The sequence below is a fragment of the Protomyctophum parallelum genome (genome assembly GCF_964188405.1).
Source record: "Protomyctophum parallelum genome assembly, chromosome: 10".
Classification (NCBI taxonomy): Eukaryota; Metazoa; Chordata; class Actinopteri; order Myctophiformes; family Myctophidae; genus Protomyctophum; species Protomyctophum parallelum.
In genome coordinates this window covers 29,518,281-29,541,090 of record NC_139704.1, presented here as the reverse complement: position 1 = coordinate 29,541,090, position 22,810 = coordinate 29,518,281, and the positions used below count along the sequence as shown (strand labels likewise).

The following is a 22,810-nucleotide window of genomic DNA, read 5'->3' as shown; positions in this document are numbered from 1 at the left end:
ATCTACCGGTATCTTACACTGTGATGAGTGGCTGCCACACCTAGGCTATGCTGTGGATGTCATCTCATTAGTGTACCATAGCTTAAACACAGTACAAGTACAACATGAGGGTTAGCACACAAAACAAGTGAAAAGTCAGACAAGGAAGTGTGATAGGCATGATGACCATGAAGTAAAAATGTTTTCTGTACAGCACCCTAGCTCACGAGTACATCTAGTCCCATAGTAGATTATGTCACCAGCCCAACGAGAATATAGAATGTTTGCTCAGCGCATGCAGGGCTACTGAATGACAGTAGTGTAGAACACACTGCTCATGGGCAGTTCAGTATGTTTTAAACTATGGGTCAGGGCAGGAGCTACAGGTTAAGGTCTGACTTCTTTCACTGGAAGTGAAAGAAGTTTCTTGTTTTGGATCAGATTTTAAAATAAGACAAAGCCACAACTCTCTCTTTAGCTGCACTACAAACAGGTGGGAATTAAAGGATGACATTAAACAGCCTTCAAGACTATTAGAAATGATTAGTAGTGTGCTCAGTGTTCGTCACTAACAGCAGAGATTGAATTATCTGCAGAGCCATTAACTGTACCGTATGGGCAACTTTACACAAAATGGTTTCAGTAAAGAACCAGAACATGCATGTCCATCTTGTATAATATTATGCTACTCTAGGGCATAGTTTGGCATAAGACATTTATCAGTTCCCTTTCCTCACATACTGTACGAGGCATGGGTCGATCAGTCTGTAAAGGGTTATAAATCATGACTGCCACAAAGAGGCATCTGTTGATGTTTAGGAAATCAATAAACTTCATCTGTTCCATGTCGTCAAGACAAATTCACTGAGAGAAGACTGAATAATCAGCAGCCGCCCTTGAACATCATAAGAAGTTCCTAGTATACATTGTCATTTTAAGATCTACCTCAACTTTGTCCTACCTTTCAGTTTAAACAATCAAAAAATAAAAAGGCTTGGATTAATTCTTTATTGAATCCAAAAGTGCAAGAATAGCAGGAGGATTTGGCTTCCTAGGAGTCCATCTTTGTCTCTCTGCGGGAGATATGGTCTGAATCAGACATTATGTTTTCTTAGCATTGTGTCTTCTATAAAATTAGATTAATAAAATGCTACAAAGAACGAAATGAAAGTCCATTGTCATCATCAGACGAATGTCATTCTCCATGTCCAAACATTAAGATAAAAGCAAAGCCCACAACTTCACAGGGACACAGTGGACAGCTCTCTGCTGCCGCTGCTTTCAATAGACTGGCTGGGTAGCAGTTCTGCCATTTTGTCATTGTGGTAATTAATTTTGATTTGCACCTGTCTGTTGTCTAGGTGACTGGGTTCTTTATCTTGGTAGCTGCCTATTGGCACTGGTCCACTACCTCTATCCAAGGGACTAATATTGCTTCGATCCTGTTCGTTGCCATGGAGATCGGTATTGTCCCGTGGTGTGTTTTTTATTGGAGCAGGTCCGTTGCCATGTTGATTAGTTTTGATTGGCAGCAGACCGCTGAAGTGGCGTTTTTTGCAGACAGGCACCTTATTACAGACCTTATTGGATTGCAGGGTGCGGGTGTAACATGAAAACCAGTCCCTCTCAAATGCAGCCTTTATCTGCTCCACTATTGTGGAGTTCTTCTCCTCTATGCCCTCTGGCTGGCTGATCACAAGACCAGCTCCCGCGTTGAAGGTGAATTCATTCCCTACCCAGTCAAGGTTACCTGTAAGGATAAAAAAACAAATAAAGGTAAGACAATGACCAAGTCAGCTGTTACCACAGTCTAAGACACAGCTTTCTTTTCTGAAGTTTAAGTTGCTTTTAGGAAACAACAAAACAAGTGAAAAACATAATGCCTCAATGATGGAAACGACAAGAAAGAAAAAAAGAGTTGTATAAACAGGTGACAGGAGGTTTAAAGTGTCTGTCTGTCTGTCTGTCTGTCTGTCTGTGTCAACAGTTTTTGGAAAGTCAATAGACCTCAGATCTAAATGGGTTAAGGAACTCGAATCAACAGGAAGCCAAAGAAGTACAGGTGTCTGACAGTATTTGATTATAGTGATGACGAGGACAGTAGTGGCCTTTTGGCAATCAGGGCAGCCTACAGCTCCTGCTGGGCTGTCACATCGGTGGCCTGTGAGCCATCAGAAAGGTTTTTTACCTGATTTATTTTAGGCCCTCTTCGTGTGTCTGTCGGTGTCCACATGAGAGAGTGCTATGTGCGCATTCCTGGACTGGGCACACAACTGTGACCAAATTAAGCTAGGCTCACACTACAGGAGTTTTGGGCCTGTTTATTCCCAACTGAGAAAAACTTGTGGTAAGCGACATTGGCTCCACATTGTCTAGGCCATTGGTTACCAACCTTTTTATACTGAAGTACCACCTCAGAAAATATTTGTCTCTCCAAGTACCACCATAATAAGTGATGTTACAATACAGGAGCGTAGACCTGCCGTTTTTGTTCCATTCCTAAGCCAATAATGCTGCTAATCTGACAAAACTCTGTCTAATCACTAAGCAGCACAACTGATGATATTTCTAATGTGATTAATCCGTTCTCAAATCTTCTAATAACGGCTAGGTGTGCTCATTTCAGCACGGCTGGAGAGCTACAACCAATTGCTTGGTCAGAACTACTACCTGTAGTACTAGTAATATAAATATTTCGTTCCACTTTTGTCTTTTTTCCCCTTTTTTGGGGCGACTCCCAAAAAAGTCGTACCACCAGAGTACCACCAGAGAGGGGCTCAAGTACCACCAGTGGTACTAGTACCAGTGGTTGGGAACCTCTGGGCCATCACTACTGATTTGCAGCTGTAAAACAACGGATGGAACCTGGTCACTTTGGTCCAGTAACGGTTGAAATATGACTATTCATTTAATACATGCTATTTTTTATTACTGATAATAAAATAAATAACAATTATTTACATTAAAACATGACACAAATGTGATACACATTTGCATATTTTGTGTACATGTAAATACATACGATAATAATATCAGTCAATAAATAAGGATATGTCAGAAAGAAATGATCACTTAGACATTTTGTTGTTTCTCCCAGTTGGATACAATGATAACTAGAACTGCACTCTGTCGAGTGCATACTTGCTTGTTGCACACTAGTAGGCCATAAATGGCCAACTAGTGCGCAAGCAGAGTGCGCATGTACCAAATTGTGCCTGATCTGCTGGGACCAGAGTACGTGGTGTGTATCATTTAGAGCTAGTCATACATCAAATCTGTGCCCGGATTGCTGGACCAATGATGACGAAATGACCATATTTCTTACATACACACCACGTACTCTGGTCCCAGCAGATCAGGCACAATTTGGTAAATTATTTTTTATTGATTATGTATATAGTATACGTATGACTAGCTCTAAATGATGACGTAAGAAATATATATAGTATATAGGCATATACTATATATGTATACATATATACTCTATACTCTATACTGTATAAAGTGTGTAGTTGTAAGTTGATTAGCGGTATTCTGTGATCGGCCTGGTCCAAAAACCGTGACAGCCGTTCCGCCATTTCAGGACCCCCCCAGAAAAACATCAAATCTGTGCCCGTATTGCTGGACCAATGATGACGAAATGACCATATTTCTTACGTCATCATTTAGAGCTAAATGATGACGTAAGAAATATATATAGTATATATATAGTATATAGGCATATACTATATATGTATACATATATACTCTATACTCTATACTGTATAAAGTGTGTAGTTGTAAGTTGATTAGCGGTATTCTGTGATCGGCCTGGTCCAAAAACCGTGACAGCCGTTCCGCCATTTCAGGACCCCCCCAGAAAAACATCAAATCTGTGCCCGTATTGCTGGACCAATGATGACGAAATGACCATATTTCTTACGTCATCATTTAGAGCTAGTCATACACATACGTGTATGACTAGCTCTAAATGATGACGTAAGAAATACGTGTATGACTAGCTCTAAATGATGACGTAAGAAATATGGTCATTTCGTCATCATTGGTCCAGCAATACGGGCACAGATTTGATGTTTTTCTGGGGGGGTCCTGAAATGGCGGAACGGCTGTCACGACAAATGGACCAGGCCGATCACATTACTTGCGCGCTCTGCTTGCGCAAGTAATGATATTTATCCCGATGCACTCAAGTTGTGACCTGCAGGAAGTGGGTGAGAAAAGAGACAGTAAACAATACAGCTCACCTAGGTAAAGAGCTCTGTCTGTCACCATGAACCTGTTATGGTTGATTTGCTGGAAGCTGCCATCCCCCTGCTTTCTGGGACTGAAGAACTTCTACACACACATATGCACACATGCACACACGCACAAACACAAAATTGATACATACATATATTTAGACAGACTGACAGACATAGAAGGATGGATGAATGGATGGATGGATGGATAGATAGATAGATATGCAGACACTCACAGCTTCCAGTGAGCAGTTATTCTGCTCCATACACAGACTGCGCAGTGACCACACAAAGTTGAAGGTAAGAGGGTCAGTCTGTTCCCAGCAGCTGACCAGCAGGCGGACACGCACCTTCCTGAGGATTAGAGCCTCGCGCAGCAGACCGTCAATACGAGACCAGTACCTTGGCAGGGAGACGGATACCAGTTCAAACCTGAAGGCTGTGGTTGATTCACAGTTCATCACCTCACATTCGAACGGCCATGAATCTCAAATCCCGCGTCACAAATCTCTTCGCTAGAAATAGCCGCTCAACAAGCTCACAACACGTTGCAACGTGAGCTTGTGAATCTGCTATTTGTGGTGAACATAACACGTTCCCCATAGAATCGGGATGCAGGGTGGTTTAAGTGGTTAAAGCAACTAGTGTATGGCCTTTAAAGTTGCAATCCATGTTTTTCAAGGAAGTTGTGCGTGTGCTTGTGCATGTCGACTGAACTGAAGTCAGTTGGAAAATCTAATTCCACATTCGACCATGGGAGGCGCCTAAAAGTTACATAGTTTCCTTTTAAGTTACGGTTTGCATTTATAATTCACAATAGAACACTAGAAAAGGGTTTCTGACCTGTGAGGGTTGTTGCTGAGGAGTGGCAGGTAGTCGGTGATGGAGATGTAGATGAAATGGCGGGCCTCCTGAATGACCCTAGAAATGGCCTCCAGGTCAGCGCTTCGGTCTTTGGGTATGAGAACACTTGGAGAGCTCTGTTGACATGAAATGGAAAAAAGGGTCAAAATGCTGAGGATACACTCCTCGAGGAAAGGCATGCACTTACGGACGGCTGCAATTCGAAGCTGACCCCTGTAAAAAAAAAGTCCCCCCTCGCCCTTTTTCCATGCTGTACACATTTTCCCTTATTTACCGTGTATATGAAGATTTATTTTTCTTTTGCATAGAAGTGTATATTTGTATGTCTTTAAATGTTCTGATTGTTTATTAATTCATAAAGATGGGCAAACTCGAACTTCATTGGAGCCACTAGAGGCAAAATGGTACACAAAGCCTACAAATGGTGTCCTAACCTAAATAAAGTAGGCGTGGTTTGTTTCTCTCCCGACCTTACCACCACCCTCCCCCCCCCCCCCCCCTCCTAGGCTGACAAGTGGATGAGCATTGTGCATTATATGCAGATGGACAGAGAGACTCTTCCGGACTCCTCTCAAATCTCGGGAGAGTTTGTTGCTGGAATAAAGAAAGGTCGATAACAAAGTAGATTTTCTCCTTGTCTGGCTAAAAGAAGCCATTTTAGTATGACTATCTTGGAAATATTGTGTGCCTTGTGATGATTGCGTCCAGTATTTAGTTCAGTGACCATGGAGTTAAGGAATGGATCATAAGCTGTGTTCACGGTCACTCTCCCATTGGAAATGAATAGACTCCAACATTCTTCCCGTCTCCTAATAATATTACCGCCCACCTCACGCAGATACAGGAAGTAATGCAAAGTTGGCCCCTCTTGCTATTGGCCTCTTGGGCGGTACTTCCGCCAAGATCCCACTACTTCCGCCAAATTCCTGTGGGAGGAGGTGAAAAGGGGGGCGAGTGTAGCTCACAACCTCTGCACGCAAGGCAGAATGATGTCTCATCTCATATGCAGGCACATAATTATGAGAAACAGAAAACGTATGCTCTTTAAGAGAAATTGTCCCTCACTTAGCTGTCATCTCCACTGGAAGTGATTGCTATACTTGAGAGGGTGTTGTGCAGATTTACATCCCGCTTATACTGTACACCTAATGAAAAACCAAGACACCCAGATCATGTCAGCACAAAAAATCTGTATTAAAAACATAAACTCTAGTCTGTGGATATTAAGGAACGCATATCCCAGACCCAATGGGATGTGTCTGACATGGTGGATATCATATGAAAGTTGTTTTGTTAGGACTTTGAAGTTGATTTGCAGCCTTACGATATTGTCATAACATGAAATGTCACTGTTTACTGTTAGTGTTTTATGGATTTCACTCGTCAGTGTAACCACACTTAAGCCCTATACACTTTGGCATATGACATTCTACATTAAAATTGGCTTAAGGGAAAACCGGCCAGGCGGCTGGCTGGCAGTTGGATCTCTGATGTCACGCTCATGTCATCATGACTGAGCACAAAACATATGTGTGAGGCAACCAAATAGCCCCTGGCCTCAAATCATGTCCAATTGCTGTGAAACTTTGCAAACACATTCCCACTAGGCTACCCTACATTTTTCAAGCTGGCCTCAAATTGGCACTATAACAGGCAGATTTCTGTGAGCAGGCTGAGAGCTAATCTCCGTTCACCGTTGGACCAATCATGAAACTTTGCAGGCACACTCCCTGCATGGAGGCCAAGGAAGAACCTCTGTCCCAAATCTTTCACACAGCCTATTATTATAGCACCATCAGCAGGTCCATTTTCTGCATAATTGTTTTTTCACTAGTACTAGTACTTTCACCTCTACTTAAGTGTGACAGTATATTGAAACGAAATGAGATGAATGTGGAACGGGATGAGGAACCCAAGGTTAGGGCAAGACTCAGGGTGGGGGCGAAGTCTCAGGAGCTGACGACGACGATTCCTCAAGGAATAGAGACAGAAGGAAGAGCGAGGAGGAAGGAGGAGGTTGGGGTGGAGGAGGACGACAAATTGAAAGCAATGAATGGCAGAAATAGCCAATCTACAAGAGCAGTACTCAAGACTCATGTTTGGTCTGTTGTGAAGCAGAACAAACAAGCTGGCCGAGATATCACAGGTGTATTTATACTGTGGTGATTGCAGCAAGGATTGGCTGTGGTGAATGGAGTCAGGTTAGTGGATACGGGTGATTGTGAATGGGGAGTCGCTAATGAGTGAGGGCAGGTGTGGTAGATAGGGAAGCGATTGAGAACGGGGTGTGGATGATAAGCAGAGGGTGGTCTCCACTCCTGAACCTACGTTGAATTACTCCTACAGATTTTGTCATACCAATTACACATTATCTCTACAGTCATTAATTTGATCAAGACAGATCTATCAGATTTTTCATATTCCATCCATATTCCTAATTGTCTTTGAAAGTTTGTTGAACAGAATGCCTCAAAGTTTTGCATGTCCTGCATGCATGCTAGTACAGCGGCTAACAGCCATATTGTGAGAGAACCTTTCACTTGGTGATACAAGCGTGAAATTTGGCATGAACATGCCTCTGGGTCACCTCTTTAACTTTTTTAACCGAGCCAGTGAAAAATCCAATATGGCGGTCATTTTTCAAGATGGCCGCCAAATAAAAAAGGCCTTTTGTGGCAGTTCTGGACAACCATGGGTGCGGCCGACTCGAGACCGGGCACTGCACTCCCTGTGGGTGTGTGGAACGTGTGTGTAGAATTTGAAGTCGGTGGGGCGAACGGTTCTCGGGTTACGTGGATTACAGATGTACACACGCACACAAAATTCGTGCAATATAGCAGATCATTGGAACGGTTGTTCGCTCTGGGTCACCTCTTTAACTTTTTTAACCGAGCCATCCAAGAATCCAATATGGCGGTGCTATGCAAGATGGCCGCCACATCTAAATCTTAGCCTATGTCTACATTTCTTACAAATTTTAGGAAATATTTCACCATTATAGATAGATAGATTTAATTAATTTTTTTAATTTTTTTATATATTTATTTTATTCTTTATATTAATTTTGTATTTCTTTGTCATTATTTTTTGTTTTCATACTGAAAATGGTAGCATGCTAATGCTACCATTTTCTAACGCTAATTAGCATGTTAGCATTATCATGTTAGCATGCTAGCATATTACCATGTTAGCATTATTATGTTAGCATTAGCATGCTACAATGTTAGCATTAAGTTAGCATTAGCATGCTACCATTTTCAGTATGAAAACTAAAAATAATAACAAAAAAATAATGATAATGGTGAAATTTTTCCTAAAATTTGTAAGAAATGTAGACATAGGCTAACAATTAGATGTGGCGGCCATCTTGAAATAGCACCGCCATATTGGATTCTTGGATGGCTCGGTTAAAAAAGTTAAAGAGCTGACCCAAAGGAAGGTTCATGACAAATGTCATGCTTGTATCACCAAGCGAACAACCGTTCCAATGATCTGCTATATTGCACGAATTTTGTGTGCGTGTGTACATCTGTAATCCACGTAACTCGAGAACCGTTCGCCCCACCGACTTCAAATTCGACACACACGTTCCACACACCCACAGGGAGTGCAGTGCCCGGTCTCGAGTCGGCCGCACCCATGGTTGTCCAGAACCGCCACAAAAGGCCTTTTTTATTTGGCGGCCATCTTGAAAAATGACCGCCATATTGGATTTTTCGTTGGCTCGGTTAAAAAAGTTAAAGAGGTGACCCAGAGGCATGTTCATGCCAAATGTCACGCTTGTATCACCAAGTGAAAGATCGTTCCTATTATCTGCTGTACTATTAAGAATGCTACTTGAATTAGATCATGATGTTTTGACAGTTGCTAAGAAAATGTGTGCATCCGTAAAAGTGCAAAAATGTTTTCCTGTCGCTCTGCTTATGTGACACTGTTGTTTCTTGACTAGAGTTCATGCTATTTAATTAGATTTCTCACTTGTAAGTCGCGCTGGGTAGGGTTGTCTGCTAAATGCCTAAATTGCTTACAGCAGAATAACACCAGGGAGGTGTGAAGGAGATTCAAGGTGATTACTGGGTACAGTTCAGCGAGCACTACAGTGACAGGGAGGCCAATGACATGAACCTGCTCTTCAGACGTTTTTACGAGGGTGGTGGTCCAGATGGCGCCCAATCGTCTGCGGCCACACGTCAAATGCCAGTCGGACAAGCAGTGGCCCCACAGCAGCCGAATTGGACGACAGCAGACCCAGCAGATGGGTCTGGGGTAACTACGTACTTTTACTCAAGTACAATTCTGAGGTAGTCTACTATTACTTTATGGAGTAGCCTATTTCCATTTTTCAATACTTCATCTCAAAGGCAAATATTGTACTTTTTACTGCACTACAATTATTCAAAAACCTTAGTGGGGTGGAGGAGGAGGAGGAGGAGAAGAAGAAGGAGGAGGAGGAGAAATGTGATGGCACTGAGCCAATTAAGGCCAGCTATTAAATGATGGACCTGGAGTCAGAGGTCCAACATTACACAGTACAATCCTGAGTGTTCATTTAACTGAGAGAATAGAAATGTAACCAGGGTGCATTTGATTACATTTATTTTGTACATACATACATACATACATATGTACTACAATGTATTTCAGATTTTTATGGTATGCGGTCTAGTCTAACTTGGACTCAGGGGGGTGGACGCCTCTGCCTTGCATAGTCCCCAGCGAATAGGCATGTTGCCCTTCACTGGTAACCCTATTTTGGTATTCTTTTTAAATATATGAAGGTATTGCGGGTTGGGATTTTACAAAAAAGCCCCCCTTTTAAATACTGTACATACATACATACATACATACATACATACATCTCAGAAGTTGAAGCAGTTTTTAAGGACCCACTTTTAGGCCAGTGCAACAGAGCATGCTTTTGCCTTTTTTTAAACCCTACCCATTTTAACCAAATACATACACATATGTACTACAATGTATTTCAGATTTTTATATGACATCATAGGGCTCTGGCCTTTCAACAGTTTGACACATTTCTACAATTTTTGAACACACACCATGCTTCCATAACCATCAAACACATCAATCATTCAACAGAGGTCAACTTCCTGGACACCACCGTATTTTTTCATTCCATAGATCATACACATAAACGACTACTGACGAAAATATATTCGGATGTTGATATTCATTCATCAGCCAACACTCCCCACTGACAGGTAGTCATAGTTATTATAGATGATTGAGGTCCATTTTTACCATTGTTTCTTAGAGTACTTCTTATCATAGTATGGGAACTGTTGGTTTCTTACATGATTTTATATAGGCCTTTAATGAGTCATGATTTGTTCTTAGTATTGATTGTTGGGGTTTTTTAATGGTTTTATGCCATGCAAATAAAACAGCCTTGCCTTGCTTATTTGGAAAGGAACTGTGATGGGGACATTGTGCATTTGTTTGTTTAACTGTATGTAATGTGTCTTTTTAGTTTTTTGTTAATTTGCTTTGTATTTATGGACATTTCCTGATGTTTCTTTGAAGATTTTGTTTAGTATTTGTGCTGCCATGTGGTTGTGGGGGGAAAAATACATGTGAATAATTGCTTTGAAAATACTATGTTGTAAAGAAAAATCAATAAACTATGTTTAACCCCTTTTTGTGTTTTAACTAAGCATTATGTTATACTTTAGCTATTGAAAAATATCAGATCTACAAGCTCATAGCTACGAGCTTGTAGGTCTGCTATCTTTTTGAAAAATCGTGAAAATGCGGCACGAATCTTTGAATATATATTCTTTCAGAAGACTTTTCGACGTCAGGCTTAAATGGGTTAAAAAAAATGACATCCCCAACATTTTATTAAAACTTTGTCTGTATAGTCACTCACAGAGACGTAGGCCTCTGCCTTGGTGCTGTTGAGAGTGATCTCCAGCGGCGAGTCCCTGTTGAAGAGGCCAAAGACCCGCTTGGACCAGAAGGAGGGGATGAAGTCTCTGTACTCGAGGCCCCAGTAGAGGCTGAACACTCTGTGGAGGTCCAGGGCCAGACAGCTGCAGTCGTACACCAGAACCCCCAGTTCCTTCCTCTGTGGAAGGATGCAGGCATGCAGCACCGTCAGTGTCTAGCACATCATCATCATTATTATAACAGCGAATACATTAAAACATGTTCAGTTATGTTTTTTTCCCGTCAATATCTACATCATTAGCATAATCATTATCATCATCATCCCAATCACCGCCATTGCATATTAAATAATTCAGTCGTGCCTTTTCCATCTCAGTAATACCCTGAGTCATTATGAATATGATACAGACAGCACAAATAGTCTTAAAATGCTTTTATGTTTAGCCATCTTGACTACCCCCCCCCCACACGCACACGCACACACACACACACACACACACACACACACACACACACACACACACACACACACACACACACACACACACACACACACACACACACACACACACACACACACGACAGTCATCCGACAGTCATCCAATTACAGGCCGTCTCCCTCGGTCATGGTAACCTCTCTTGTGGCTGAATGAAAGCAAATTGCAGCAGCAATGTTCCAACAGGGCCATCCCAGAATATTGGAGAATGTTACAGTAGCAAAGGAGTAGGACCAACTCCATAGTCCACTTCTATTTAGCGATAAGACCATTAATGAGGTGATTAGGCGTGGCTCACATGTAGCATTCCAATTAATTCCAAAGGAATGAATGAAATGTAAAGAAGCACAGGAGGAGTTCTAGATTGCTTACTGTATGGCTGATATGGGCTCTATTTCAATCTATTGGCACTGTACAGTCTATCAAGATCATGGCTCTGTGCAGGCCAGACAAGTTCTTCCTCAGTCCTCTCAACAAACCATTTCTGTATGGGGGAGCCTGGGGGACACATTATGAAACTGATTACATTTTTATAGCACTTTTTCAAGTGCTCATTCATACTTTGGGAGGTGAAGCAGCGGACAGTCGATGCCAGCGTCCTCACTTCCCACATTCACACACCAATGTTGGCGAGCTCACACCCACCGACTCATTGTAGGCAATGTGGGGTTCAGTGTCTTGCCCAAGGACACTTCGACAGCAAGGTGGAACCAGGATTCGAACCATCGACCCCAAGGATCATTGGATGACCTGCTCTACCTCCTGAGCCACAGCCGCCCCGGAAGCAAACAGCTGTCTAGAATCATTATTAACTGTATATAAGTATAATGCGTCTGTCTGTATGTGTGGCTGTGCCTTTCTGCTGTGCGTGTGTGTGTGTGCATGCATGCATGTGTGTGTGCTTGTGTGTGCTGTACACATTAGGTACCGTGGCCAGGGACCTCCAATCCATGCTAGCACTGCCGAAGTACAGGTGTTTCCTGTCCACCACCCAGAAAGAGGAGTGGAGATGTCCATTGGTCAGTGCCGTCATGTTCACATAGTGTACGTCAGCGCCTGGACACAACCCGATAAGCAAAGACAGAGATGAAGAGAAAGACACAGAAAATGATGCTGTCGTACAGTGCCTTTGCACCAGAAAAATTACACATCACCAGAGTGACAGTGACAGAAAGGGAAAATAACATTGCATTATATTTTGGGGGATTACAAAGTTAGAGGTATGCTGCAGAAAGCCAAAAACATGGGTGCACATGTGTACACGCACGCACGCACGCACAGTCGCACACACGCACACACACACACACGCACACGGCAGGGGCATGTTAGATGTGTGTATGAGTGAGAGCTGACTGTGTCTGTCGAGGGTTCGGAGTTCGGCTGAGTCGATCATGCCACTGGAGATCTTGAGGTTGATTCCCCTCGCTTTCAGTCCCTGGAGCTCTTCCAGCAGAGCTCTGCCCTGTGGGAACACAGGAGGAGAAGGTCCTCACACATACTACATTCGCTATCAAAAGATTCATTGTGAATCTGCTATGCATCTTTCTCATTCATTATCTTTGCATAGTGGCCATTTTGCTCTTATGTCATACAGTATAGGTATAGCTCCCTGGAATATGTCACATGTATGCGTAGGCTACATGTCATATTATAATGTGAGTACCTGCATAGAGCAATGGTGCACTGCTAACACTGCCATGGTTATATAGTAAAAGGTTAATTGTCTCCATCAGGCCGAAGGCATAGGGAGAGAGTATGTTTTGCACTCCGTCCGTGTGTCTGAACATTTTTCCAGAACAGCCTGTTATAGCGCCACAAGGAGGCCTACTTTTGAAAAACACATTACTCCTCCAGATTCTGTCCAAAGATCCTCGTTACACACTAGGGCCAGGGCCGGATCTACCATATGGGCACTTTGGGCACGTGCCCAGGGGCCCTTGGGCATTACAGAAAATGTCCCTGCTAATCCGAATGAAATAAATGGTGTCTAAAAAGATTAGTGTTTTATTGTTGCATTTGTTGGTGAGAAGGGCAGCTGAAAAGTACAAATTGTGTGTGTAAAGCAGCAACAATGCGCTAGATTGGCTGTCACTCTGGGGGGGGGGGGGGGGGGGGGGGCGAAAATAGGCCAATATAACGGCATAAAACCGCCCCAAAACGGCTCCAAAAAACAGCAAAAATGTTGCGAGCGGGTGAAGGGGGGGGGCCCTTCGAGCTTCAGTGCCCAGGGGCCCTCAGAGGTGTTAATCCGGCCCTGACTAGGGCCCTCATTTATCAACCGTGCGTACGCCAAAATATGGGTGCACGCCGAAATTACCGACATTTTCGGCATTTAACATTTCCGGCAAAGCTTGAAATTGAACTTGACAACGTTCAAAACTCACGTCTGCTCGGGAGCTGGCGTACGCTTTGTCCTCACCTGTTTTTCTGTCGTAGAACAGCGGAGCAGCATTGTTTGACCAGCTGAGAGGCTGTCACAGGCATCTAAACATATGTTTTCACTCCTAAAATGTATAAAACTAATAATAGCCTACATGTGGATTTTTTTTTTGTAAAAGCATGTCATATGAAATTGGTAGGATATTATCATATTTCCAAGTGTGCAAGCTTATTAAAATCGCGCAATTAAAAACAATGCTGCAAGTCATGCTTAAGCCATTTAAACTGTGTTGCATGAGCGCATACCGGTAGCCCCCCCCGACCCCCCCATGACATATCGAGAGGCATTTGCAGTGCTGCAGTTTTAGCTTTTCTTTTCGCAGATAAGTAAGTCTACAGCCATGTCTTTCTCACGTCTCGTCCTTTTAATTAAGGATAAACCTGACGCACTCGAATGCCACTAAATGTGACATGCCGACAGTGCCGAGGCAGCAAAGTGGGTACCGCATCTTTTCTTTTTTTTTCCCGTCATATGGAAATCACGGGGTGCCAACTTAATTCACGGTCCACGGACCTCCACCACTACAGCCTACCACCAGTACCACATAAGGTTTAGGCTACGAGGCATGCAGCCTAATATACAGTAATGTCATAAACGTGCATGCAGGTCACGACAGTGACAGAGAGACAGAACAGGAGCGGAGGAGGAGATGCAGAGTTGCAAAACAGCATTTGTCACGGGCTGAAACTCATTCCAATGACGTGAGCAATGTTATTTAATTAATGCTTCACATAATCACAGGTTCAGGTTTTCGTTCACTAATCTTGTTGTATATTAAATGAATAAACATTTTAATACTTTTATATACAACTAACAACACACAGTGAAAGTTGCTTGCAAATTGCAATATGTGCGTGCGGGGGGGTGAGGAGCAAGGGAGGCAGCAAGGGAAGCGAAGCGAGAGGAGAAACAGACAGCTTTATTTAATTCATGCAGGTTTATTTATTTAAGATACAACAAGTTGCAAGTTGCGTGTGCGTTCGTCTGTGTGTATGAGAGAGCTGGGGCAGCAAGTCCAGCGAGGGAAACATTCTTTTTCCTGTAACCATGGTTTCCAGGACGTAAGGCAGGTGTTCATGTCGCAAAAATGAGCGCGTGCCTGATAGATTTCAGCCGTCACATTTATTAACGTCAGAACGAAATTAAGGAAGGATCAGCTGTTTGCGATCACTTTATAAATGCCGTGGCGACGTGGGTGTACTATGAAACCTGCACTTGAATCTGAACAAAAAGCCTCAAATCATGAACGCAGCATGCAATTTACGTGAAACCTTTCACAGACTTTCCTACTAGGCTGAGGAATATATCCCACCCTTTTCACATTGGCCTGTTATAGCGCCACCAACAGGTGGATTTTTGCAAAACCCATTTTTGGAACAAAATGTCTGAAATCATCCAATTGCCATTCAAGGCGTAAGAAGAAATGGCACCCTTTTCACATTGGCCTATTATAGCGCCACCAGGAGGCCACAACCTGACCTGCCCTGGTGGAGACATGTGCCCCGAGGGGCACTTTATCTAGTTTACTATACTTTTGTACATCTGTACATTCGAGTTAAATGAACAATCAGGACTTTACAGTGTAGGGACCCCGTCCTGTGTGTAGAGCACCCACACACAGATGCTATATTCTGGTGCAGTTCCCATCTCAGTGGGCCCTTATTTGGAGCCATCTGTTTGGGAAGAGGTTGCTGCAGGCTGAGGCCATTAGATGTGATCTCTCTCTCTTGTGGCAGCCACTTACTCTATACAATAAAGTGTGTGTGTGTGTGTGTGTGTGTGTGTGTGTGTGTGTGTGTGTGTGTGTGTGTGTGTGTGTGTGTGTGCGTGCGCGTGCATGCATGCAAGGCTGCTGTGAATGCCTCCACATTTGTGCGATGTGTTTTCATGAAGAGAGTGATCAATTTGAGTGGTAAACCGTAGTAAAAGTAGTAAATAGCCAGCCAAATACCATTCCAAATATAACTCACTGCCATTGACCTCAAATTAAATCTAAACTGGTATTTTGGCAGCTGGTAAAGGAGCACCGGAGGAGTTATCGATTGCTTACTGTAGGGATGATGCCTTGGCTCTATTCCAAACTATTGTGGCAATCAACATTGTGTGAATTTGCACACGGGCGGTCTTGGGGAACACAATTAGCCTGTGTTCGGGGGAGGGAAGCCTATAGGCACTGCACGTAATCCTATGGGGGGGGACCTGTCAGGGACCTGTCGTTTTACCAAGACGTCCACAGATGTCCTGGGCACTACATGCAGTAATTCCTAGGACGTATGTGGACGTCTTGGGCACAAATTGTGTTAAAATGAAATAAAAATGTATTATAATAGGAATTAGTCTACATCAGTGGTTCCCAAACGGCACCTTCTGGGGGGTGCGCGACATGAAAAGGCTAATGGTGGCGCTGTGGTTTTATTTTAAATATATTAACATATTATGCCAATATATGGCAAGTATATGCAGAATACAGCCTATCCTGTATATATACTGTATGCCATATTCAAGTTCATATATGTGCATATATGTGGATAAATAGGAAATATATGTCTCTATATAGCTTATGCAATTTATATTTCCATGTGGGGGGGGGGGGGGGGGTGCGTCAGCTAGGTCGGGAGGTAACGGGGGTGCATGGCCAAAAGGTTTGGGAACCGCTGGTCTACATCAACCTGTGTGAAGCTGCTGGCCTAGTAGTTACATACTGACTGCATTGCCATGTCATTTGCTGTCCAGCTTATACTGTCCAGAGGATGACACAAACCTACTGATTCACAATATGCGTCCTCACCTTCGTCTTCAATGATTGCGTTTACGCAATGTTTGCACTCAAAACTGGCCATTCATTGTCAATGGCATGCAATGTTTGTGCTTGGACAAACACTCAAAACTGTCCGTTCATTGTCAATGGCATTTCATGTTTGTATTAGGACAATGTTTGTGTTTACACAAACCCTCAAAGCTGAACATTTAGGGGGCAAGCACCCCTCAAAAATAAGGAACCATTTCTCAACGCTGTTGAGTTTTATGATGGTGATGATTCAACAAAAACTCTGTAATGAGATTACATTAAAACAAAAAACAAACAAAAAAGGCCTGGAATTCAATTAGTAGACCTTTTGCAGCTATGCTTAAAGGACCACTTCACCACTTTTCAACCTATCTTCATATAATAGGTCCTCACTAATAATCATGATAAAATGGCACGATTTTTTTCTACTCAGTCTGTGTCTCATAGGAGGGCTGTGGGCAGTTTATAAACCGTCTTCCAGTGACATCATCATTAAGCAGATTATTTTTTAAACAAGATTTTTTTACAAAAATGTTTAGATTTTCATTATCGTGAGAACGATGGCTTCCATTTTCGCATTGCAACTTTTCAGGACTAGAAAGCCTGCAGTTTTTATTAGCTTGTATTCCCCATCGATGATGTCACTGGAAGACGGTTTCTGAACTGCCCACAGCCCTCCTATGAGACACAGACCGAGTAGAAAAAAAATTGCACCATTTCTTCATGATTATTAGTGAGGACCTATTATATGAAGATAGGTTGAAAAGTGGTGAAGTGGTCCTTTAATAGCAATTAAGGGACAGACGACAGCAGGAATCTGAATGTTATTTTTATTTCCAAGTAGCATCCAACACACGTGCTGTCATTCCTTAGTTACGTATACGACAGTCACAAGGAAATAATATGTTAGAGGATAAGCGCACTCTCTCATGTACAGTGTGTAAGTGTGTTGGGGATGGCTAATTCAACCTGTAGTTACTTCACCAACTCAACTCAACCTGCAGATACTTCACCAACTCAACTCAACCTGCAGATACTTCACCAACTCAACTCAACCTGTAGATACTTCACCAACTCAACTCAACCTGCAGATACTTCACCAACTCAACTCAACCTGCAGATACTTCACCAACTCAACCTGCACACAAACACTCATTCTATGGGAGTGAAGGGGTGGAGCTTCCTGTTGTGGCAACTGGCAAGTAAAAAAAACAAAACATAAAAAAACAAAACAGAATGTACATTCCTAGAAAGCAAGAAGCTATGTGGCTTACAGAAGCTCTGCTCTGGTTGTTCATATGAGTTGAATCTACATTAGGCTTCCCATATACTGAAAGGACATATAGTATGTGCATATATGCCATATTCAGGTTAATATAATTATGTGCATATATGCCATATTCAGTTTAATATATGTGCATATATGCCATATTCAGGTTAATATATGTGTGTATATATGCCATATTCAGGTTAATATATGTGCATACATGTGAATATATAGTAAATATATGTCTCATAGCTTACACTACTAGAGAGTAACTAAAAAATAATAAAAATACATGGCATGGATGCACCTGGGACATATCTTCAGTGATGTTTCATGGATGCACCTGGGACGTATCCTCAGTGATGTTTCCTGAGGTCAACTGGGTTTCGGGTCTTCCAACATCATACCCCTCACTCAGGTGACCCAGACGGGGTTGATCAAATCCCGACTTACGTCCCAGTAGCTACCCTTGATCAGTCCATCAGGGAATGAGCAAGACCACACAATCCGTTGCTCCGGAACTACTCTGCCGGTACTGGGAGAACCAAAATCTGGCACGTGGAAGGACTAGGCTCTGTGGGTTGACTCCTGACCGGGCCCCTCCTACGTCTCACCAGGTCCACTCCTGCTCTCACCAGGCCCAGGACCTGTGCGTTGCACCAGACTCCCAGTACCAGGCACTCCATTCAGGAGTGGTGGATTACAATGGCCCTCCTAAAGGTTTGTTGGGCTTCCTCCTCATGGAGGACACAGGCTGGGGCGCTAAACCCATACTGCTCACCCGGGTGCCGTCTACATTCCGGCTGTCACCCATCTCTCCGGTGGAGAGTAATACTGTTACTGTTAATTTACACTTCCAAATGAAAAATGAATCAGAGGTCAAGGTTTAATTGCCGATTTGTTTTAAGCAGTGCTTAAACCTAAATCAATAAATCTTTGATCTGAAACAGGACCCCCCAGGTCCTGTTTTGTGGTGTTGGTCTTACCTGCCTGGCAGTAGGCTGGAAGCTGGCCTCATAATCCGAGGAGTTGAGGACCCACAGAGGGGACACTATCTCCACGGACCGCACTGCGTGCTCCAACAGGTCATGGAGGCCATCAGAGAGGGGCAGATAGGATGTTTCATTGTCCAAAAAGAAAACGTCGTTCGGGATGTTCTCCACAAGCACGACCCTACGGAAACCAACAGAGAAGAAAACAAGCAAACTGAAAAAGTTAAAGATAATCTGTGTGACAAAGAGATAACTGGAAGGAGGGGGGCTGGAGGTGGTGGTGCTCTAGCTCGGGGGTTCTCAACGTTTTTGGCTGGAGACCCCGAAATGCTTTGGCCATGTCTCGTGACCCCACCCCACCCCTATCCCCGCCCCCAATACAAATTGACCACTACAATAAATATCCTAAATAACAGTGACAAAGACAATACATCATAAAGAAATACTGAAACCAGATATAATCGTTAAGGAAGGTTTATGCATGTACTATATGTGTACTATGTTTCCATTTTCCAGCCATTCACTTGCAAAAAATAAATACAAATATTTATATTTATATTTATATTTTTTAAATATAATCTGGGGACCCCCCAAAATAATTTGGCGACCACCCGAGGAGTCACGACCCCCAGGTTGAGAACCCCTGCTCTAGCTGGTTCCATAATCGAAAAACACTGCTGAAATTTCATCAGAGTAAGCCCCAGCATAATGGGAAATTGCATGCTGGGAATTAATGTGAGGTTTTTCTGTCTTTTATGAAGCAATTATGTCTAGTTCATATTAGCAGCAGCGGAGTCATCAGCAGCTCGGGTATAGATGCACCTGGCGCAATGCCAGAGAAACAAGGCTATATTCATCCTGTTCTGGATCACTGCATGATGGCACATCAGCGCTGAGCTCTGTTTGGTTGGCACAGCACGATGACACAAAGTTCTCTGGCTGTCGCATGCTATATATTCAGTAAGGCACCATTAGTGTTAGAATAGTGAGACAGACAGACAGACAGACAGACAGACAGACAGACAGACAGACAGACAGACAGACAGACAGACAGACAGACAGACAGACAGACAGACAGACAGACAGACAGAGGGGAGCACACTCAGCACGGTGTACGTGTGAGAGACAGACAGACAGACAGACAGACAGACAGACAGACAGACAGACAGACAGACAGACAGACAGACATACAGACAGACAGACAGACAGACAGACAGACAGACAGACAGACAGACAGACAGACAGACACAAGACAACAGGGATTGATTGGAGTTTGAGATTGGAGTTTGAATGCAAGGACATCAGTAGACGTCTAGTGACAAGATAAGGTCTGGGCATCTGGGAACACCATCATCTCAGTTGGAACAAAGAAGTTCCTGGATAACTCTGTCCCTATATGGGCACAAAAGTATCCGTCCTCCCCTCCCTGGCCCCTTTTCCACCGGTTGGGAACCGGTTGTCAATTGTCAATATAAGTACATTAATATATGATAACCCTCCCACAGTAGTAGCTTTTTTATATTTTCCTACATAATGCCTAATTTGCATATTTAAATGTACCATTTCAGAAAATGTGTAATACAATAAGTCGTGTAAGTAATCAACTGGGGATGTTTCATGGTGATTATATTCTTACCTATATGCACCTATCACGTATTGTAGGCCTACTGTAGGTGAGAATTACAAAATGTGTGAATATGAAAAAGCTAATCCTGTGGAAGGGTTATCATAGATCATATATTAATTTACTTATATTGATCCTAAACTATTTAATATAGGTATGGTTTTGCCCACTAATTAACGCTCCAATTTTGGACGTCTGGCTCATGGACAAAAAACTGGTTCTGAACTGAACCGGTTCCCAACCAGTGGAAAAGGGGCCCCTGTGTCCCTTCTATGCCCATATATGGAGATCCCTGATGTCATCAGTATATGCCCATATATTGGTATGATCGGCGGTTCTGGACAACCGCACCAAACTACTGTCCGGTTAGACAATTTCAGCAGAAGTTCCTTTCCTGGCTTTTATACTCATGCACTTTGCATGAGTATAAAATGCATGTATAAAAAGGTTGGGAACCAATGCCCTAGGCCTAGGGTACACGGGGTCCAGGGAGAACATGCAAACTCCAGGGTCCCTTCACCAACCCACCTGTGGGGGCCCAATAACGCCACACACAACCGGGCTGTTATCACCACCTTAAATGCCCACTATATACAGTACAGTATCAGTCTGGATTGCCATTGATTCATGCCATTGGCACTGAGATAGTGCAGAGGACGAAAATAGCTGGGGGATTAAACAAGACAAGTGCTCAGTGAACTGTTGAACTTGTGTGCTCTCCAATAGTATAGATATAGTGTAGTCTTGGCTGTGGCTGACTGAAGCCTAATTTACATTACAATGCTGCTCGCCAACTGATGTTTAAAGCGAAAGGTGCCAAGCATTGTGTCATGTTTTGGCATGCAATACTGTTGTGGTGTAAAATAGACTTTATACATTCAGAAACTGTATACCTTTGTGTCATGGTGAGCTGAGTGTAAAAGATTTTCCACGAGATGGAGTCAAGTTTCAGAGATCCTATATTAATGCACTGCAGCCAAGATGCACGACCCCTAGAGTGGAGTTATTTTTCTGTATAAAGGGTAAACTTGGTATGGAAAATAGTATGGTTAAGGGGGCTGTTCATTGAAGTGACTATATAAGTAATGTGCTGTATCTATGGCCAGTACAGAATTCATTCCATATGTTGATCTGATTCTGACCCCCATGCCAAAGCGCCAGCGCTCGCCCAGCAGTACTGTCGTCACCCAGGCGGATGCATGCACGCGACCTCGCCTTTAGGGCAAGGTCATGATGGTAGACATGATGTTAGACATTCAGTGGGCTACAGAGCAGTCCAGCACACACAACTAGGTAGCTTGGATGGCCGATAAGTGGCATGTTACACCAAAATCATCTTCAGATGGATCACAGGGTCAGCCAAAGCAGGAAGGCCCGGGGTTTAAATTTTCCACACACTGAAGGCACAGAGGCAGCCCACTGTAGGTTATAATGTACTGGCAAACTATAAGCCCCCCCGCAGTTGCCAGCACACAGCATGAATATCAGTTGCTGGAGTCCAGCCATCAATCATGCTCCTGGAGTAATGTCTGTACTTCACAAAATTATACAGCCCACGTACATGTTTAGTGCTTAAATTCAGGATAATTCAACTTGTTAGAGAGAAATCACATAAGTACCACCAATTTTCTGTCGACAATGTGCAAGTTACAGCCAATGTCAGCCATATCGACAAACAAACATTACATCCCCCTCTTTACCTTTATTTGGAGAACCATGTAACTAAAGGGTAGCAGAAATGGGTCCAGTGGAGTAAAAGAAACATTTGACTGAACGCAGTGTAGGAAAAGGCAAGTGTATTCAGCCTGGGTCAGAAGTTGTATGACCTACGGAAGTTAGATGTGGGCCCTGTGGGTGGAGCGAAAAGAGAAGTTGGACAGAGAGGATGATTAGTTGGATGTGTGGCGTGTCACTGAGGGATCAAGACGAGTACAGAATGGAGACAGAGGACGGGAGTGGAGGCGACAGCAGATGTGGCGAGGGCCGAGGCATACTCAGATGGTACAGAGTAGACCCGTTAGGAAGCTAAATGACTGGGTGAAGAAGTCATGTTGATGAAGAGGGGATAAGACCCACTGGCAGATGACTGTGTCTGCAGACAGGAGAGTGATTAGCATTGACCAGGAGATGGCCAAATGTACCCGTTACGCAACTGTGCCAAATTTCCGAACATATCAATTGCACTACCTCAAACCAGTGGCCTAAGAAGAGTCT

At 43.2% G+C, this 22,810-nt stretch overlaps 1 protein-coding gene across 1 annotated transcript in view; it reads right to left on the bottom strand.

Moving 5' to 3' along the window:
- Positions 1–22,810, bottom strand: part of LOC310865776 (inactive phospholipase D5-like) — a gene marked incomplete at its 5' end in the record, with an annotated part of 107,127 nt that continues 84,317 nt past the window's right edge. The window contains 8 exons of the mRNA XM_083774982.1: positions 1–1,729; positions 4,224–4,314; positions 4,454–4,619; positions 5,061–5,197; positions 10,969–11,166; positions 12,414–12,541; positions 12,839–12,947; positions 18,967–19,153. Coding sequence (XP_083631108.1) covers positions 1,221–1,729; positions 4,224–4,314; positions 4,454–4,619; positions 5,061–5,197; positions 10,969–11,166; positions 12,414–12,541; positions 12,839–12,947; positions 18,967–19,153 — 1,525 coding nt within the window. The 3' untranslated portion in view covers positions 1–1,220. The remainder of the gene's footprint in view (positions 1,730–4,223; positions 4,315–4,453; positions 4,620–5,060; positions 5,198–10,968; positions 11,167–12,413; positions 12,542–12,838; positions 12,948–18,966; positions 19,154–22,810) is intronic.